At 40.4% G+C, this 17,032-nt stretch overlaps 2 protein-coding genes across 2 annotated transcripts; one reads left to right on the top strand and one right to left on the bottom strand.

Annotated features, from left to right (window-relative positions):
* Positions 1-432: 432 nt before the first annotated feature.
* Positions 433-9,076, top strand: LOC141758084 (tectonic-3-like). Its single transcript, XM_074619181.1, has 14 exons — positions 433-1,153; positions 3,452-3,566; positions 3,652-3,749; positions 3,908-4,020; positions 4,169-4,277; positions 5,425-5,537; positions 5,647-5,685; positions 6,310-6,384; positions 6,472-6,591; positions 6,678-6,776; positions 6,870-6,973; positions 7,158-7,305; positions 8,385-8,519; positions 8,619-9,076. The coding sequence occupies exons 1-14, from the start codon at positions 733-735 to the stop codon at positions 8,862-8,864; spliced, it is 1,935 nt and encodes a 644-aa protein (XP_074475282.1). The 5' UTR covers positions 433-732; the 3' UTR covers positions 8,865-9,076.
* mto1 (mitochondrial tRNA translation optimization 1) lies at positions 9,007-16,268 on the bottom strand. The gene is made up of 13 exons (XM_074619180.1): positions 16,049-16,268; positions 14,537-14,739; positions 14,219-14,418; positions 13,995-14,112; positions 12,700-12,998; positions 12,410-12,522; positions 12,069-12,259; positions 10,612-10,742; positions 10,232-10,436; positions 9,939-10,110; positions 9,697-9,806; positions 9,387-9,544; positions 9,007-9,267 (listed from the first exon to the last, which is right to left on the bottom strand). Exons 2-13 carry the CDS (start codon positions 14,724-14,726, stop codon positions 9,097-9,099), a joined length of 2,058 nt encoding a protein of 685 aa, XP_074475281.1. The 5' UTR covers positions 14,727-14,739; positions 16,049-16,268; the 3' UTR covers positions 9,007-9,096.
* Positions 16,269-17,032: the final 764 nt, after the last annotated feature.

The raw sequence follows: 17,032 nt of genomic DNA, 5'->3' as shown, positions 1-17,032 counted from the left end.
CTACCAATATACAATATAAGCTATAAACAAAAATAAACATGATATAAACAGATAGTGCAAATTTTGCCGGGTGTGCAAACAATCAGGTACCATGAAACTTCCCCAGTTGATTACTTACTTTTTTTTTGTATAACAGGTTTTCCTACATTTTATGTTTGAATATGTAAATGAGTCATAATCTAATGTTAACTTTATGTTAATTAGGATAAATCTACAAAGTGTAGTAAAATAAATGTTTTGGATGTTTCCTTTCCACTAGTCTGAAAGAAGACATGTTATGGAAGCAAAATAGCCAAAAATCTCAAAATTGATCAGTGCATGAAAACAATGTTTTTGTCTGGGGGGTGTCTCTGAAGAAGTTGGTAAAAATACCTTTCTTCTCTTTTACATGTTTTACGGTAGTATTATCTTAGAAACGGAAGTCGTCTGTGACAACTTCCTTGACGACAACTTCCTTAGCGACAACTTCCTTGGCAACAACAAGAAGCTTCAGTGTATTCATGTAATAGCATGTTTAACTAGCTAAATGTATCCACGGAGAACGTTTTCTGACTTGCTTCTTCAATTTAAACGTCGTTTTATTTTATTGTAATGTGTGTTAAGTTGTAACGAGCTCGTAGAATACATAATTCCAGCTAATGCTAACTGTAAAGTTATCTTGCTATCCTATAAGCTAACCTAGCTAGGACTGCTAACACATGGATTGACCAAACCACATGTCTATTTGACGAAATGAATCCCCGCCAGTGGTGTCGTTCAGTCCAGATATTTATCGTCTTGTGTGGACGTTTGGCTCACGCAGCCACAGAACCAGGCGTCACTCCCAGCCCTGTAAATGGTGAGCCTTTCAGCTCAACAACCCCTGCTGCAGGCGGTGCGGTGGCTGTGGACTCCGCCAGTGTAGGCACCACTGAGGCGGTCACCCTGGTCTCCACTCTGGTGCCCACTCAGGACTCCACTCTGAACTCCACTCTGAACTCCACTTTGAACTCCACTCTGAACTCCACTCTGAACTCCACCCTGGACTCCACCCTGAACTCCACTCTGAACTCCACTCTGAACTCCACTCTGAACTCCACCCTGTCTGAAGCTCCCTCTATGGTCACTGAAGCGCCCCCTGCAACCACCGTCCAACCTCTGGTGATATCAGAGGGTAACTTTCAGTACACCTGTCTCTTGGGGTTTTTCATGTTATGTATTCGCTCTGCAGCAGTCTTTTGTTACAGAGGTGCTACATGATCCACATCAAAGTGTCTCCCACTTTTTATGCAAGCCAGACCCAATTTAGTTTTGTAGATCTATACATAGAGACTTTATTGTCATTGTCATTGAAAACAACGAAAAACAGTTTAGCAGCTCTTGGCAGTAAGAGCAAACATTAAAAGCAAACATAAAAACATTCAAATCAAAAAGTAAACAAATAAAGGGGTCATAAAGTGCAGGTGCCTTGATCATGGTTCAGCAGCTAGTGTCCTCAGCCTTGGGGGGGGGGGGGTTTCTACACACTTGACTGCCTGTGGGTAAAAGCTATTTCGTAGTCTGTTTGTTTGTGTTTTAATTGTCCTGTATCCCCAAGGGGAGTAAACAGTCCATGTCCAGGGTGGGTGGGGTCTTTAGAAATACAGCTGGCTTTCTTGCAGAGCCGGCCAGCGTATAGGTCACTGAGGGGTGGTAATGTGGTCCCAATCACTTTTTCTGCCATCCTCACCAGCCGCTGCAGGTCCCTCCTGTCCTCTTCTGTGCAGCTAGCAAACAACACAGTGCAGCAGTAGGTCAGGAGGCTCTCAATAGAAATTAATCAGCAGGTGTTGATGATCTATGGCTGCCTACTAACTATTTTAGGTGCCCCTTCGTAGCTGCAAGCCACGGGACCCAAACTTTTTTTGTTATCAAGGGTGATAGTTTACAATATTCATTTGTGTCCTTTTTAAAAACAATTTTTAGATAGCTTTCAAGAAACATAATCAGTAAATATCTCTCTTTTTTTACAGAAAACAATCTGTAAAAAAACATTCTGTTGTCTTCCTCTGAGTTAAGCTATAATTGTGCCAAATTTACCGAAACGGATTCAATGGAAAGGCATCTATATTAGAAAGTCTTCCTCGGCATGCAGTTCAATTCCACTGAAATCAGGAGAGATCACGTGAAGCATCTGTTCACAGCGAGTCGCTTCCTGAGTTGACTGGAATTGAAGTGACCTTCACCTTAATGTTTACACTCACACATCTCTCACACACGTCTCCAGCCACCGGGACTTAGGGATGCACTGATTCGACTTTTTCGGTCCTGATCAGGGTCTGAAATTAAGTCTTTTTCCTCACCTACTACTGTGGCAGGTCACTGAACATTTCTACCGGCCACTAAATGTTTTTGTCTGCCACTTCTGAAATCTATGTTGAGTGCTTTAGAATTGTAAACACTGAATCAGTACCAGACAGTATAAATATGGAATATATCATGTAACTTTAATCCCTGACTATTTTAAACTTAGGGATTTCCTTTTAAAATGATATTTCGTAATATAAGGAAACATTTCTGCCATGGTGGCAGGTGACCTGAAATTTCTACCTGCTACAGCCAACATTTCCCCTGCATTTTCCGGGTGGCAGGTGCTAATTTCATTCCCATGTCCTGATACCGATAGCGATACCTGGGCTTTGGGTATCAGCCGATACCGAGTACTGATCCGATACCAGTGTTTAATTTATAAGCCGAATGCCGCACTGTGTGGAGGCAACTGGGATCATTCTTTTATGTGTGAGGCAACATCAGACGTGACTTAAACTGCTTTCCTAACTTTGGAAAACAAAATGTAACAATAAATACATAGATATGAATTTAGTGAATTGTTATTTATTATTAAAATAATAAATAGTACTCCAGCAACTTGGTAAAAAATCTTCAAAATTAACAGGAATTACAATTCAGGTGTTAACCTTTTTAATGCAGCAACAAATTGGTCAAAATATAAACAGGAATTATAATTCCAGTATATAATGTATATAGTATACAAACATACAATTGAATTTAATAGATTGGCTCCAATGTCACCGATATCCGATCCAGCTATTTGAGTCAGTATCGATCCGATGCGGTATCGGTATCGGTGTATCCCTACTGACAGTTGCATTCTGTAAAAGCTGCTGAACTAGAAAACTATTAATTAACGATATCTCAGATCCTAATGGGAGACTCTTAGTTAGAGCTTGTTTAATAAATATTAGTATTAATTAAAGTTTCAACTCAACATCTTGGCAGTTAGATCTAAGTCCTTTCCTTTTTTCTTTTATGTTTAAACCTTTTTTTATTGTGTTTTGCAGGATTATACAACATTTGTATCAAATAAAAAATCATCTTTTATTATGTGCCATCAAGGAACAAAGACTGGAATTTTACACAAACCTGAAGTTGTCCTGACTAACTAACACAAGTCTTTTCTGTCGTTATCCAGGTTGTCTCTGTGATTTAACCCCTGATTTCTGTGACATTGGCTGCTGTTGTGACACATTTGATTGTGGTATTGCGAACTTGAGCACTGTCTTCACCGGATGTCCACAGAAAGCCATGTAAGTCTTCTGCACATACTCTAAAGTTACAGCACATAAAGCACACATTTTTAGTATTTAAACAAGTGTATTTTTTATATTACAGATCAGGAGTTTGCATTGAGAAATGGCTGATGTTCAGAGCTAACGTGGATTTGTCTCTCGTCACTGTGACTGACTCCTTGTTTTGTGTCCGGCCTGAAGGTGAGTAGCTGTAATAAGAATACATTCATTCAAAATTAATCGGTGCTGTCACCAGAGAAATCCCTGGTTATGTTACAGCTAATGTCGTAAGAGTCTATCAGTGAGCAACATATAAGCATCCCTCACTAATACTGTTAAAAATCTGCATCTCCCAACAGATAATTCACCCCAGTTCCTCCCAGCTCTACCTCAGTATCCAGCTTTAGGGGACTCGTACCACTTCTCACCACCAGCACCTACAAGCAGCCGCCACAGCAGAGATTTCTACAGGGTAAACAGATAATGATGTTTTCCTGTTCACAATATTGTATCTAAAGTATCAAAAGTAATACACTTTTAGACAGTTCTAAAACTGAATCGGAGAGTATATCTTTAATAAACGAAATGCATAAAAGACTAAGAGTCTTTTATTTTTGTAGGTCGATGATGTCATCCAGACGTATTACTCCAACTCGGCCGTGCAGGGTCTCCTCCGTCAGCCGTCTCCAGGGGCTGCTGCTGCGTTCTGTATCGACCGCAACCCTGCAAGTAAGTTCACACCAAGTGAGAAGTATGTTAAACTGTTGTTTGTCGCAGTGTAGCATAGTTTCCCCAAAAGGTTTTCAAGTCCAGACCTGCCATCTGGGTTAAAGCAGCAATAGGTAGAAATGGAGCAAATATGATTAAAATAAGTTATTTTTATAAAACAGTCACTATATCCTGACAGTAGTGCATGAGACAAGTATTCTGAAAAAAATCATGTGCCTCTGTGTCCTCCAGTGCTCCTAACAGCATCTGCAAGATTTCACAGACCGGAGGAAAACAACCAATCAGAGCCAATCCGGAGCCTGCCGTCTCTGAGCAGCTGTCAATCACTCGCAAACTCTGATCAAACGGTCAAACTAGGCAGCGCTGAAATATGAATCAATATTCTGTTACTGTAATGCCTATTTCTTGACTCAAGTGTTTTCAGAAACAACTTGTAGTGTACTGTTTAGCTGTAAAATGAGAAAGTTTGTGACCCGGCAGCCATGTTGAGATCAATTGAGGAAATACCAAGCATCACCCACCAGCCGGCGCACACTTTCTCATTTTACAGCTAAACAGTACAGTACAAGATGTTTCTGACAACATTTGAGGGGAGAAATAGGCATTACAGTAACAGAATATTGATTCATATTTGATCAACGCTGCCTAGTTTGACCATTCGATCGGAGTACGCAAGTGATTTACAGCTGCTCCCATTGAATGAACAGCCTCTCTCTTTGAAATGACCTGTGATTGGCCAAAGTCTCCTGTCACTGGCTAGATTTTTTAAAGCCTGAAAACCATGAGGAGGTGCAGAAGTCTAGTTTTCTCTCAGAACACTTAAATTACATTATGCTGGAAGGTTATTATGGATTTTTTGCCCAATGATGCCAAAGTTTTGTGTGAAGGACTTCCTCTTTTCAGGATGAGCAGTCTTTCTCGTGTCACTCTCTCTGAGCACCAGTAACAGCAAAATTACATAAAATCATATTTTCCCAGAAGACCCCTTTATCTCCCATAAGGATTTCCAACAGTCCCTGAAGTACTCTCACTACAGTTGATAGTAATTGCCTCCCAAATGACCAAGCTCGGACTGAATCTGCAGGCATTTTCTTTTGTATATTTAACTATTTTTTTCTAAATAACTTTTGTTTTCCTCTGCTTGCAGAGTTCTTGAGGTCTTCGTCTCTATCTTGTACCCGCATGTTGACTCCTCAGTCGTGCACCACGGATCCACATTTCAACGCCCGCTCCTACTTCTCTGATCTGAGCCTGATCAAGGTCAGCAAGTCCGCATGCACTAAATGCTTTTACTGTATGTAAACAGTTACTGGTGAGAATGTCACAGGAGAATGAGCAGATAGGCTAACATCAATATTTTTTATTACAGATTCCAATAGTGGAGATGGCACACGTGTCAGACTTTCTGGTAAGTTGCTGATTGTACATACAGTTCAAAGCCATACATGGTGTCAGCAGAGACACTTTAATTTTGCACTTCACATGCTTCTGCACAAGTTTATCTACAGTCAGTCTATGAAATCAGCTGCCAACGCTAGCATTTGGGGTTTTCTTTTCTTTTATTTCAAGTCTTGGAGTGAAAAAACATCCCTTAAACTGTGTCTACAAAAAACCTGAATCTGTAGCATAAATAATTAACTTGTTAGGTGTTGTCAACTAACAAGTATGGCCTATTGAGTGTGGATTTTTTTTAAAGTAAGTTATCAGACTGTAAAGGTACAGTTTGTGCAATACAAATGATTATTTTTACACTAAGAATTAATGCAATTTAAAGGGGAATACCACAAAAATCTGAGTGTCATCTACAGTATATCATCTCTCAACATTCATTGTCTATGGAGCAGTTCCACACTTTATAGCCTATGATATCACTAGTTTGAGTTTTAGCACTCTAGTTTTTGGATTTGGTAGGGAGTTGTTCATGTTTAATAATATTTTTTGGATTGTCTTAGACCATAGGAATAACATGTATGAATTTTGAAAAGACGTGTTTTACTTCCAAAGTAAGGCACTGCACTAACTCTTGTTTCAGATCCCAGTTACTCCACTGTCTAACTGGCCTGCACCAAGTGAACAAAACAACGTCTGCGTCAATGTGGTGAAAAATGTGAGTAGATGAAAATTTGTGATTTTTTCTTTTTCCTAAATCACAAATTCGTCAAACTTAATTCTCCTTTTCCTGATTCTCCCGTAGGTGGAGTTTGTCATAGGATACACGGGCAGAGGGGAACTCGTGTATGCAACAGTGAACGTAGTCTTAGCTGATGTGGATCCAAATCAGCTGCTGTTGCAGACATACTCCGTACAGTTTCAGGTAGCCTGTTAAAGCCACAGATTTCATCACTAAATGAACTGGATTTAAACTCTAAGATTAATTGACGGTCCATTTCTCTCTTCCAGCTGGCAACACCCAGTCCCACTCCAGGAGGATCGATCCCTGCTGTCGGACTTGGAGTGGGATCTCCCGTCATTGGTCGCTTTGATGGAGAAGTGATGCCTGTATCCTCACAAACATCATAAACAAGTTATTGTTTCATTTATCCAGCTAGCTTTGGGTCAATCATGCATTATTGTTCCTTGACGCTGGGTTAGCTGACCGCACTGGGGGTGTCACAGGGTGGGGAGTGTTCCTCTGACCCCCGCAGACGAGCACCCATCCTCTTCACACACAACACCGTCACCGGCTGCACATTCAGGTGAGTACACTATTTTTGCTTCGCCTCTATCATCTAGTTTTAACTGATGTTTCTTACATGAATAATAGTGGTGGAGTTGCTGAATATGAGTCCCAGTATTATTATTATTATTATAATGATGCAATAGTGAGTTTTTTTAATTCAATATTCACGTGTCATTTCACTCTCTCTTTGTGCTGTTTAGTTCCCCATCTAGTAACTGTTCAGAGCTGAATTCCCAGATTTACGGGATCTTGCAGGGACTTGCTGCTCCTGATGTGATCGCCATGAACTCTGGCTCCCAACCGAACTGGACGAGAGTCCTCACCCAGGAGTGTCCTGTCAGCCTGGAGGTACAGCTGAATCAGGAATTCAAAGTATTTAAAACCCTCCGGCGAGCCTGACAGACTTCACTGTCTTTCAGAGGCTGTAGCAGGCTCAGTTTAAGAGCTACAGAGAAGGTTTCATATGAAACTAGAAAACCTATAAATCCACTGTTACCAACCATGTCATGTTAGCATGTCGAGAGGAGGCTAAATGACGCTCCAAAGTTGGGCTAAATTTTGGCGATGATTTTAGTCCCCATAGTAGCCATTTCATTGTAGTGAGACTATTTTTTTAAACTTGACCTCACTGTATAAAATTACCTGTGGTGACCTCTAGGATAATCACAGCCTCATGAAACTTTACAGCCACAAATTAGAGACCTAGGGCATTCAGAGGATGGATGGTTTTTCTAGGTAAACAGACAATAAAGGGGTTTCTGAGCAGTTTCCAGAACAGAAGTGCTCACCATTCAATTGCCAAAAAATGAAATTCTTGCAAAAATCTCCAAATGTCAAGAGTTTTTGATACAAAATCAGAACATGGCTTTTTCTATGATGTTCCTCAAGGTCTTGGTGTTTTAATGTGGTATTTTGGAGGATTACTGATCATTTTAATCAATTCTGGGTTTGGTAAAAAAAGGTCAAATTTAGCACCAAATCTGTGTAACAAATGGTATCAACCCATGCTGCTTAACTTATGAGACATAATAGAGCATGGGCATGACCATCATATACTTCTATCATAATGTTCTAAACCGTTATACACTTTTACAATTTATTTTAATTAATTAATGTTTATTTCTGATTTACGACAAGAACAACTTGACACACAGTGCTGAGCTGCATCTCAAATTAATCTTCAGGTTCCTAGCTTTCAGATGATGTACACCACTTCTATGTGACATCTGTTGACCTGCTATCTCCCCCTAAAGACCCACTGTACCCCCCTAAAAAAGACAAAAACGGGTCTATGTGGGTCTTTAAGCGCTAGGAAAGTGTAATAAATTTGATTGTTTTTAGATTATCTGAAACTTCACATTGTGTGCCTGTGGTTTTAGTATATAACCTTGTGTATTTACAGTCATTTGTATTTTTCTCTCTCACAGGAAACATGTGAATTAGGCTGTGTCCTTCCCTACTCTCTCTCTATCCGAGTACTGTGGGCCCGACAGGGTCTCTTAGACCTTCCCCAGAACTACATCCTGGGGGCCAAATACCTTTTCCAGTGTCAACTTTTCAAGGTAGGCACATAAACTCTCACACTGGGAGGCCAGCATCAAACAACACACAGAATCTCAATATTACAAAGTCCAAAATACTCTCCTCTCGTCTTTTTTCAGTGTCCTACGTCGTCCCCTATCGCTCTGACCACTGAGGTGACGTTTGTTGACACTACAGTTTACCCAGAACCCCCGAGGGGCTCGCCTCAGCCTAACTGGAAGTTTCCATTTGGCTTCTTCACTAGAGGCGCTGCTGAGCTGGACGGGCACATTGTCATTAACGGCGGTGTCACTGAGAAGGTCACGTGGAGTTTAATGCCGTTCACAGTAATGTTACTAACAGGATTAGAATTCTTCACTCGGTAGTCGGATAGCTAACGGCATGGCAGTTAGGAGGAAGCTTTGAGGGCTTCTTAACTTGAGTAAATAGTTGTATATGAAAGAATGTTTACTATGTAAATTTATTTTGTTATGCTTTTGTACAATGAGAAGAGATATCCATCCCAAGTGAAACATAAACAAATACCGTAATTTATTCTTTTGTACATTTTCAGGAATACATACATTTTTACAAGACATTTATTTACGAGTCATCATTTCACTGAGGTAAAGAGGCTTTCCTTGCACACAGCTCCTCGTCTCTCTCCTCCTTTTGGTCTGGTTGGTTTCTGTGCGTTCTTCTCTCCTTTCGTGCCGCTTGGCGTACGTAATTGAGGAGATGGACGATTGCAGCTGGAGTTATACCTTGCAAACGTGTAGCAGCACCCAGCTGGAGGATAAAGCATGGTATTAGTTGCATATTAATTTGTTTTTTATGTAACAGCACAAAAGTTAATTTCATTTAGATTAGAGTCGACCATTTTCTGGTCTTAAATACATTATACTCACAGTGCTGGGTCGAACTCTGTCCAAAATCTCTCTGACTTCCTGAGACAGAGACACCGGCAGAGAGAAATAGTCTATGTCCTGTGGGAGAGACATGTTCTCCTCCTTCTGAATTCTCTCAATCTCTTTCTTCTGTAGGTTACAGTGAGGCCTGTACACCGCTAAATAACAGGAGAGATGTCTTATTGAGAAGGAATGAACTATGTTATGGTTGCTTAAAAGAACACATTTGAGGCAGAGGAGAAGGATAACTGAGCCACAAAGACAAGACTCCCCTTCCCTATTGCCTCAAAATGCCAAAATCAGCGTTTACCCTCTATCTTGAGTCTTTGTGCGAATTCCATGTGAGGTGAAAGGCACTCTGGGAAGGCAGATGCCAACATTTCAAAGGACACATTGTTGTACTGCAGCACGTCATTACCGCTGAAAAAGAAGCCACAAAGTAACAGTCAGGAACAGAAGTCGACCCCTTTGACTGTATCTTGAGATGAAATGTCAGACGTATTTGGCAGATTTGGCTCATTGCACTGGTGATTCCACATATTTGTCACTCACGTCAGTACGGCGTTCTTGCCCTCACTCATTTGCATGTCGGGCAGCTTTTTTCTCCAGGTGTGGGTGGACAGAGCGAGAGCCTGAAGCGCTGCCAGTGCATCCTGCAGACTGTCCCTCACTCTCACAGCCTCCTGGTAGCGCAAAGTGGACACACATCCCACCTCCTCGAACCCTAGCAGAGGAAAATGTTTATGAGAGGAGAAAAAAAAACTAAAAGACACAAAGTAGAACAACTTGTGGGACCCCTCAGATTGTCTCACATCCTGATAATGTGTCCCAGACACTCTGCATACCTTTCAGAGTGAGGCGGAGGTCAGCGTTGTCCGGCCTTAGAGAGGTTCGATACTCGGCCCGGCTGGTGAACATCCGGTACGGCTCTGTAACGCCTCGACTCACCAGATCATCAATGAGAACTCCGATATAACTCTCTGTCCGAGACAACGCCACTGCCGGCATGGAGAGCGCCCAGCGGCCAGCGTTCACCCCCGCCCACAGGCCCTTCACAGACGACAACAAGAGTACTTGTGTGAGTATAAAGCACTGTGCATTCCTAATTAGAACACAAACTAGATCCTCTGTGCCGCCAAGCATTGTGTGACATCGCTACATGTTTTACTACCCACAATAATTGTATGGAGCCTTAATTGCTGAATATAGTGAACAGACAAACTACCTGTGCAGCAGCCTCCTCGTACCCGGTTGTTCCGTTAATCTGACCGGCCAGAAAAAGACCCTGGGTGCTTTTCACCTGCAGGGCAGGGCTCAGCTGAGTGGGACACACAAAGTCATACTGCACACCATAACCTGGAAAATATAAGGAACATTCAGGCAACACAGTAGACATGCTGTATCATAGAGTGCTCCAGGGATGACGTATTTTTATAGGCTAAGCAGGAAGTTGGCATTACACTAGTTCCCTTGACAAAAAGACAATGGGATTTTTCCATTGGGTTTTGGATTATTGCTGAAAATAAACTCTGGCTCGAACAAACGTTTATGATACTTACACATTTTGTTCAGCAAGATAATCTTCACAGATGAACACCATTTATGATTTTTGAAGTGTGAATGCAATCAGCAGAATAGTTCATGAGCCCGACCCCCAAAATTTGTCCGTCATGCAAATTTGGAGGGACCTAGTCTCATGGTGATTTTTTTTTTAAGGTCTATGTCCCTAGTGTTGGAAAACGCATGATAGCATTGCAGCAATGGTAGCTTTCTATGTGCTATCACTCCTTTTTTTTATCCCTCCATCATTCAAATATTCCATCTTTTTGTGCCATTTTACAAATACATGTACGTACATACAGTATAAAGGAGGGTAACCTACACACAATATCATGAAGTCATATATCATTGTAAAGCTTAAACTATAATCTACCTATCAGTCACATTTTCTCGACACTTAGGACAACAGAATTTGACCTTTGACCTCAAATGTTGCAATAGGGCAAATTCTGAATGCCTCTGCAAATGCCCTTATAACTAACTTCATATTGATCTGATGTGCCCATGGATAGTACAATAAAGAGCACAAAAAGAGCTTTAACATGATATATTATATGAATAACAACAATAACAACATTTCTTATCAGAACAAACTTAACTTTGTGCAGTTTGTATCTGATAGAATGTTAAGAACTTTACATTGGATTATGTTATTGGGGCAGTAAGAAATAAAAGAAGTAAAAAAGAAGAAGTAAAACGCTAACGTTAGGCTATAAACAAATTACACCACGGGTGCATGACTTCACGTCGCCACCACTAAACTAAAGGAGGACGAGTTGGCTTGATGTTTTGTAGTCTCATTCAGCCACTTGTTAGCAACTGCCTTTTACATAAAAGCTTCAACATTCACGAGTGGGATATTTACTGACATATTTTATATCGTAGAACAAAACGTTCAAATCTCTTAAGCTTGTGTTAACCACAGAACTTATTTCAGGCATCTAACTAAAAACCCATTCAAAAAACCCATAGACTTCCAGATGAGGGAACTTAAACCTAAAAAGTGCTTAAATGCGACCTCATTTCCAGGTTTTAGGACTCATTCCTGCAGCGCTCTATTGTAACTGACTTTTAGATGTACCGTAAATCAAATGTTACTGTGCAGATCAAACGGCAGCATACCAGGCGTGTGGATCTCAGCTCTGTGCAGGGGAGGGATTTCTCTGATGAGGCGGAGCTGCACGTCAGGGGGCATGGTCATGGACAGACCCTGAGGGTACAAAAGGTCAGAGGTCAGGCCCTCAGGCTCCAGCCACACCTGGTGCCGTCGGCCTGGGAAGCGAAGCACTCGCGATTCAATGGAAGGGCAGTATCTGTGAGAGAGACGAAGACGAGAGTTATCACACGCTCATTTTACACACTGTGTACAATGAGTGTGTGTGTGTGTGTGTGTGTGTGTGTGTGTGTGTGTGTGTGTGTGTGTGTGTGTGTGTGTGTGTGTGTGTGTGTGTGTGTGTGTGTACCTGGGACCCTTGGCATCTTCCTGTATGTGACAGTTGAGATGAAGACTCTCCCTCACCACTCTCTCTACACCAGGAGTAGTATGGGTCAGGTAGCAAGGCAGCTGCTCTTCAGGCTGAACAAGGGTAAGTAAAAATTAAAAAAAATACTTTTGTTGACTAAACAATATTTTATAGACAGCATTTTTTTTTTTTTAGATCTTCTACACTACTGAAATTATGAAGCCTTTCCTTTAATACCAGTGCTGAAAAAACTGTTCAATCAATTAGTTCAAACCAAATTTAAACTTTACCTTGCAGCGTGTGTTTGTATTAAGGAAGCTGAACGGAGTTGGCTGACTGTCAGGGGGGTGAATGTTGGCCAGGGAAAGGTCTACCGAATCCTTCACAATCCTGGGAGGGGTACCAGTCCTCAGTCTGCCGATCCTCAGCCCCAACCTCTCCCTTAGTGTGTGGGACAGCCCGGCACTCGATGGAGCGTCTCCAATCCGACCCCCGGGGGACGTGCTTTGGCCCAAGAAGAGGGAGCCAGACAAGAAGGTACCAGTAGTCAGAACCACTGAGCTGGCTGAGATAGGGCCGCTTCCATTCGCTGAGACGATATCAAAGAAAGTGCAAAAATCATAAACTCATAACAGACTACTTTTTTTAATGTAACTTAAAGTGGCAATCTCAAAGATTTTAATTTAAATAAATGTCTGTTAAGTCACTATCTGTAGCCAAATGAGGTAACACAATGGTGATTGAGCCTATATGGCCCACTGATGAAAGTATTGCAACATTTATATATTTGCAGTATTATGAACTGGGTGTCTGTGGTGACATTCCTGGAAAAAATGCTGTTGTATACACACAAAAAATAGAGGTATGCATATAATTCTGAAAACTTGTAGCTCATGTACATAGAAATTGAATTTTTCTATTCTATTTCTATGCTCATAGATCAACAAAAAGACTCCAGACTGCTAAATTCTAAGCACAATTTTCACTCAGATAGAAATTCTACATCAACCAGGACTGAAACCTTAAGGATTGCCACTTCAAATTAGAACATTTTGAAAGTGCATTTTACTGGTTGGTGCATTTTTTTCGAGATCAGATGTCGAAGGAACTCCAGCTTATCTCTACTAATCTACTCATGAAGAAAATTGCCCAGAAAAAAATGCAGAGTAAATAATAATAAAAAAAGAATAAATAAAAGATTATCTGGATTTGATGATACAATTTAACGAGGACAAAAATAAATGAAATATGTTGATGACACTTCAAAAAATATTACAAAAACATAATGTAGAAATTTAAATCAAAGTAAAAGTGGTTGCCAGTGTCTATTAATCACTGTTGCTTTATATTTTTGATAACCTTCTGACCACAGTGATAGTACATTCAATGTACAGTATGTGCCATCAGCTGTTTAAGTTTCCCAAGAGACCAAATAAAGTTTTTACTACTACTTATAGAGTGGTATAATTTACTACAGGTTGGTTTCCTACTAAACTGATTAATAAGTAAAGACAAACTTGCCATCATTTTTTAAGAACTGATCGTAATAGGATAAAAGTAGCTATGGTAAACATTTGCTCCTTACCCAGACGTATCCCAGTGACTCTGTGGTGTCCAGGCTCCTCTGGGTTTGGTTCTGACACCAGCAGCTCCTCCACTGAGCCCTCCACCACCGTCAGCCTGGGAGTGGACAGCAGCTCAGACTGGATGAGAAACAGCCACATAGTTAATTCATTCATTCACAGCCAAAAAAATCTGTTAGACTAAACACAGGAAATGAAACCTGTCAGAAATCTGTGTATAAGACACCTGAATAAATTCGCGGTAGCGCTGCCGGTCCAGCTGGGCCCTCGGGCCCCACACGGCGGGGCCTTTTCTACGATTCAGGATGGAGAAATGGATCCCAGCCCAGTCTCCTGCTCGACCACACAGCCCATCCAGAGCATCTACCTCCTTCACAAGGTGGCCCTTCCCTACTCCTCCCAGAGACGGGTTACAGGACAGGGCACCTGGGGAGGATGTGATGGGAGAAGGGAGTGCGTCTTAGTGAAAAATACTCAATCAAATAAAAAAATTGATAGAGGGAAATCAGCTTTTTGTAAAGAAGGAACTGGCTGTTTCTCTCACCAATGGTTTGTATTTTCTGTGTGACCAGTAGTGTCTCCGCTCCCACTCTGGCTGCTGCCGCCGCAGCCTCGGTCCCTGCGTGACCTCCACCCACAACAATGACATCATACTGCTGTCGGGCAAGGTGACTGGCACGTCTGGAAACCAGTGAGAGGAAACTCTGCAGGGGGGGAAGCTTCTTTGTCAACATGTGGGATGCAAACCTGTAGAGTGAAGGTTAGATGGTCAGAAAATGTGGACACGATTACCTTTTTTTAGTGGTACAGAGTGAGGACGAAAGGGCTTTAATCTTTAGTTACTTGATACTTAAAAAGAATATTGCTCCATATAAAATTATTTTGATATTTAAGCTGATCTAACTACTTAATATACTACTGCTAAATTTCCTTGCTAAAACTTGTCGCTATTGAAATCCCCTGTAATTGGCATGCATTTTAACCATGGTTCTCTAAGAATGACAATACTTACACCTTTCAAGCTTTTAGGGGTGACCTTTTGACATTAAAACTAAGGATGCACCAATCCAACTTTTTCAGTCCCGATACCGATACCTGGGCGTTGGGTATCGGCCGATACCGAGTACAGATCTATTACCAGTGTTTAATCAACAAGCTGTATGCCTCACTGTGCGGAAGTCACTGGGATCATCCTTTTATGTGTAAGGCAACATCAGGCTTTACTTAAATATTGCTTTCCTAACTTTGTGAAACAAAATGTGACTAATAAATACATAGATATAAATGTATTATTTAATTATTTATTATTATTATTATTATTTTTAATTATACATACATTACACACACATAACATGACGATACCAAGAAGGAAAGGAAAAATAATAATATTTTTGTGCGACTTCTGTCAGTCGATAATATAAGTTAAAATGTTTGTTGTAACCCGTGATTGCTCTGCACTCCCTGCCCCTGTTTTTCTTTTCTTTTTATTTAGTTAATTGTTTATTATTAAAATAAGAAATCGTGCACCAGCAACTTGGTAGAAAAATCTTCAAAATGAACAGGAAATAGTGTAAGTGTAAACCTTTGTAATGGAGCAACAAATTGGTCAAAACTTAAACAGGAATTAAAAATGCCAGTATATAATACTGTAGTATATAAACATAGAATTGAACTGAATAGATCGGCCCCATTGTCACTGATAAACCAGTCCAGTTATTTGAGTCAGTATCGGCCCGATATCCAATCCAGCATTGTAGTAGTAGTAGTAGTATCAGTGCATCCCTAATTAAAAACACAGATTTTCACATAAAATAAATGCTATAATAATTTACAATCCACCCAAAAGCTTTGGGCCAACCTGTAAAGTGTTGATCTATCAGATATATAAATAGCACAGCATGTACATACCCCTTAGAGACATAATTTACATTTATCTTTGACAAATAAGTTCATTATGTATGCCTACAAACACCTAACTTCTGTATTTGATTTGTAGCCTGCCTATGTATAGGTCCTATGCAACTACCAAATAACCTCGAGTATTAAAGGCACTTACAGATTCTTTGGCAGAAGATGAAGGACGTCTTTTGTTTAATATCCAAAATGATGTCGGAAGACACTAAGATTCAAGGAGAGATGAAGATCCTTGGAGAAAAGCTATGTTACACAAACGCTCTGTATGGAGGCTGCCATGCTGTCTGCAGCTTACAGTCGTAATGACTGGTGTATAGGCGCACTGACAAAGTTGTTCCACTAGTTCAAGTGGGTTTGCCCAGGCATTGGGCTGTCCTTATAAGTCATTGATTAATGCAATTAAAACACGAAGCAAGATATATAAGATCTATATGTGTGTGTATATATTTGATATATGTGTGTGTATATATTTGACCAGGAATATTTCAAACCCCTGATTTGTCTTTGTGTTCAACTCTTCGGCTTAACTCCTGTGCTTGTTTTATGCATGTAAGTGCCCTAGATGATAGGGTGTACTGTCCTAGACGCTAACAATTTATCATTATTTATGTTTATTTATTTATTTTTATTGATCTAATTTTTTATTTTATTTTTACTATGACTATTTTATTTTATTTGTATATTTGTGTGTATTTATTTATATTTATTTTTGTGAGTGCCCTCTGGGTATTGTCATGGTTGGGGCTGCGGGGTGGGATATCTATCAGTCCAAACATGTTTGTGCAGTGGATTGTCAGAGTTGTATTACACAAAATACAGAAATAAACTCTGTTTAAAAAAGGAAGAAACAGCAACATGCTCCACTGTTCAGGAAACTGAACATTCTTTCAGTTTATGACATAAATATTCATCAGATATGTGTGTTTATATATAAATATATGTTCTTGCCTTCTTCTCTACCATCATCGTTTAGCAACTTCTTTAAATCTAATTCTCAAATGTATTCACATAATACTAGACAGGTTAATCATCTTCACCTGACTTTTTACAAAACAAAACATGCTCCCACATACTCCCTCAGATATCTTGGTGTACCAATATGGAACACCAAAATACATGTAATCAA

Source organism: Sebastes fasciatus, chromosome 20, assembly GCF_043250625.1.
Source record: "Sebastes fasciatus isolate fSebFas1 chromosome 20, fSebFas1.pri, whole genome shotgun sequence".
NCBI classification, from domain to species: Eukaryota; Metazoa; Chordata; class Actinopteri; order Perciformes; family Sebastidae; genus Sebastes; species Sebastes fasciatus.
Note: the sequence above shows the minus strand (reverse complement) of the source record. Positions and strands in the feature narration are given on the sequence as shown.

Coding starts and splice junctions, on each gene's coding strand:
- LOC141758084 (XM_074619181.1), top strand. CDS start 733: ATGAATCCCCGCCAGTGGTGTCGTTCAGTCCAGATATTTATCGTCTTG. Junction 3,567..3,651: donor GGATGTCCACAGAAAGCCAT/GTAAGTCTTCTG, acceptor TTTATATTACAG/ATCAGGAGTTTGCATTGAGA. Junction 5,686..6,309: donor CACACGTGTCAGACTTTCTG/GTAAGTTGCTGA, acceptor CTCTTGTTTCAG/ATCCCAGTTACTCCACTGTC.
- mto1 (XM_074619180.1), bottom strand. CDS start 14,726: ATGTTGACAAAGAAGCTTCCCCCCCTGCAGAGTTTCCTCTCACTGGTT. Junction 10,437..10,611: donor ACGAGGAGGCTGCTGCACAG/GTAGTTTGTCTG, acceptor TCGTCTGTGAAG/GGCCTGTGGGCGGGGGTGAA. Junction 9,807..9,938: donor GGCAAGAACGCCGTACTGAC/GTGAGTGACAAA, acceptor CTTCTTTTTCAG/CGGTAATGACGTGCTGCAGT.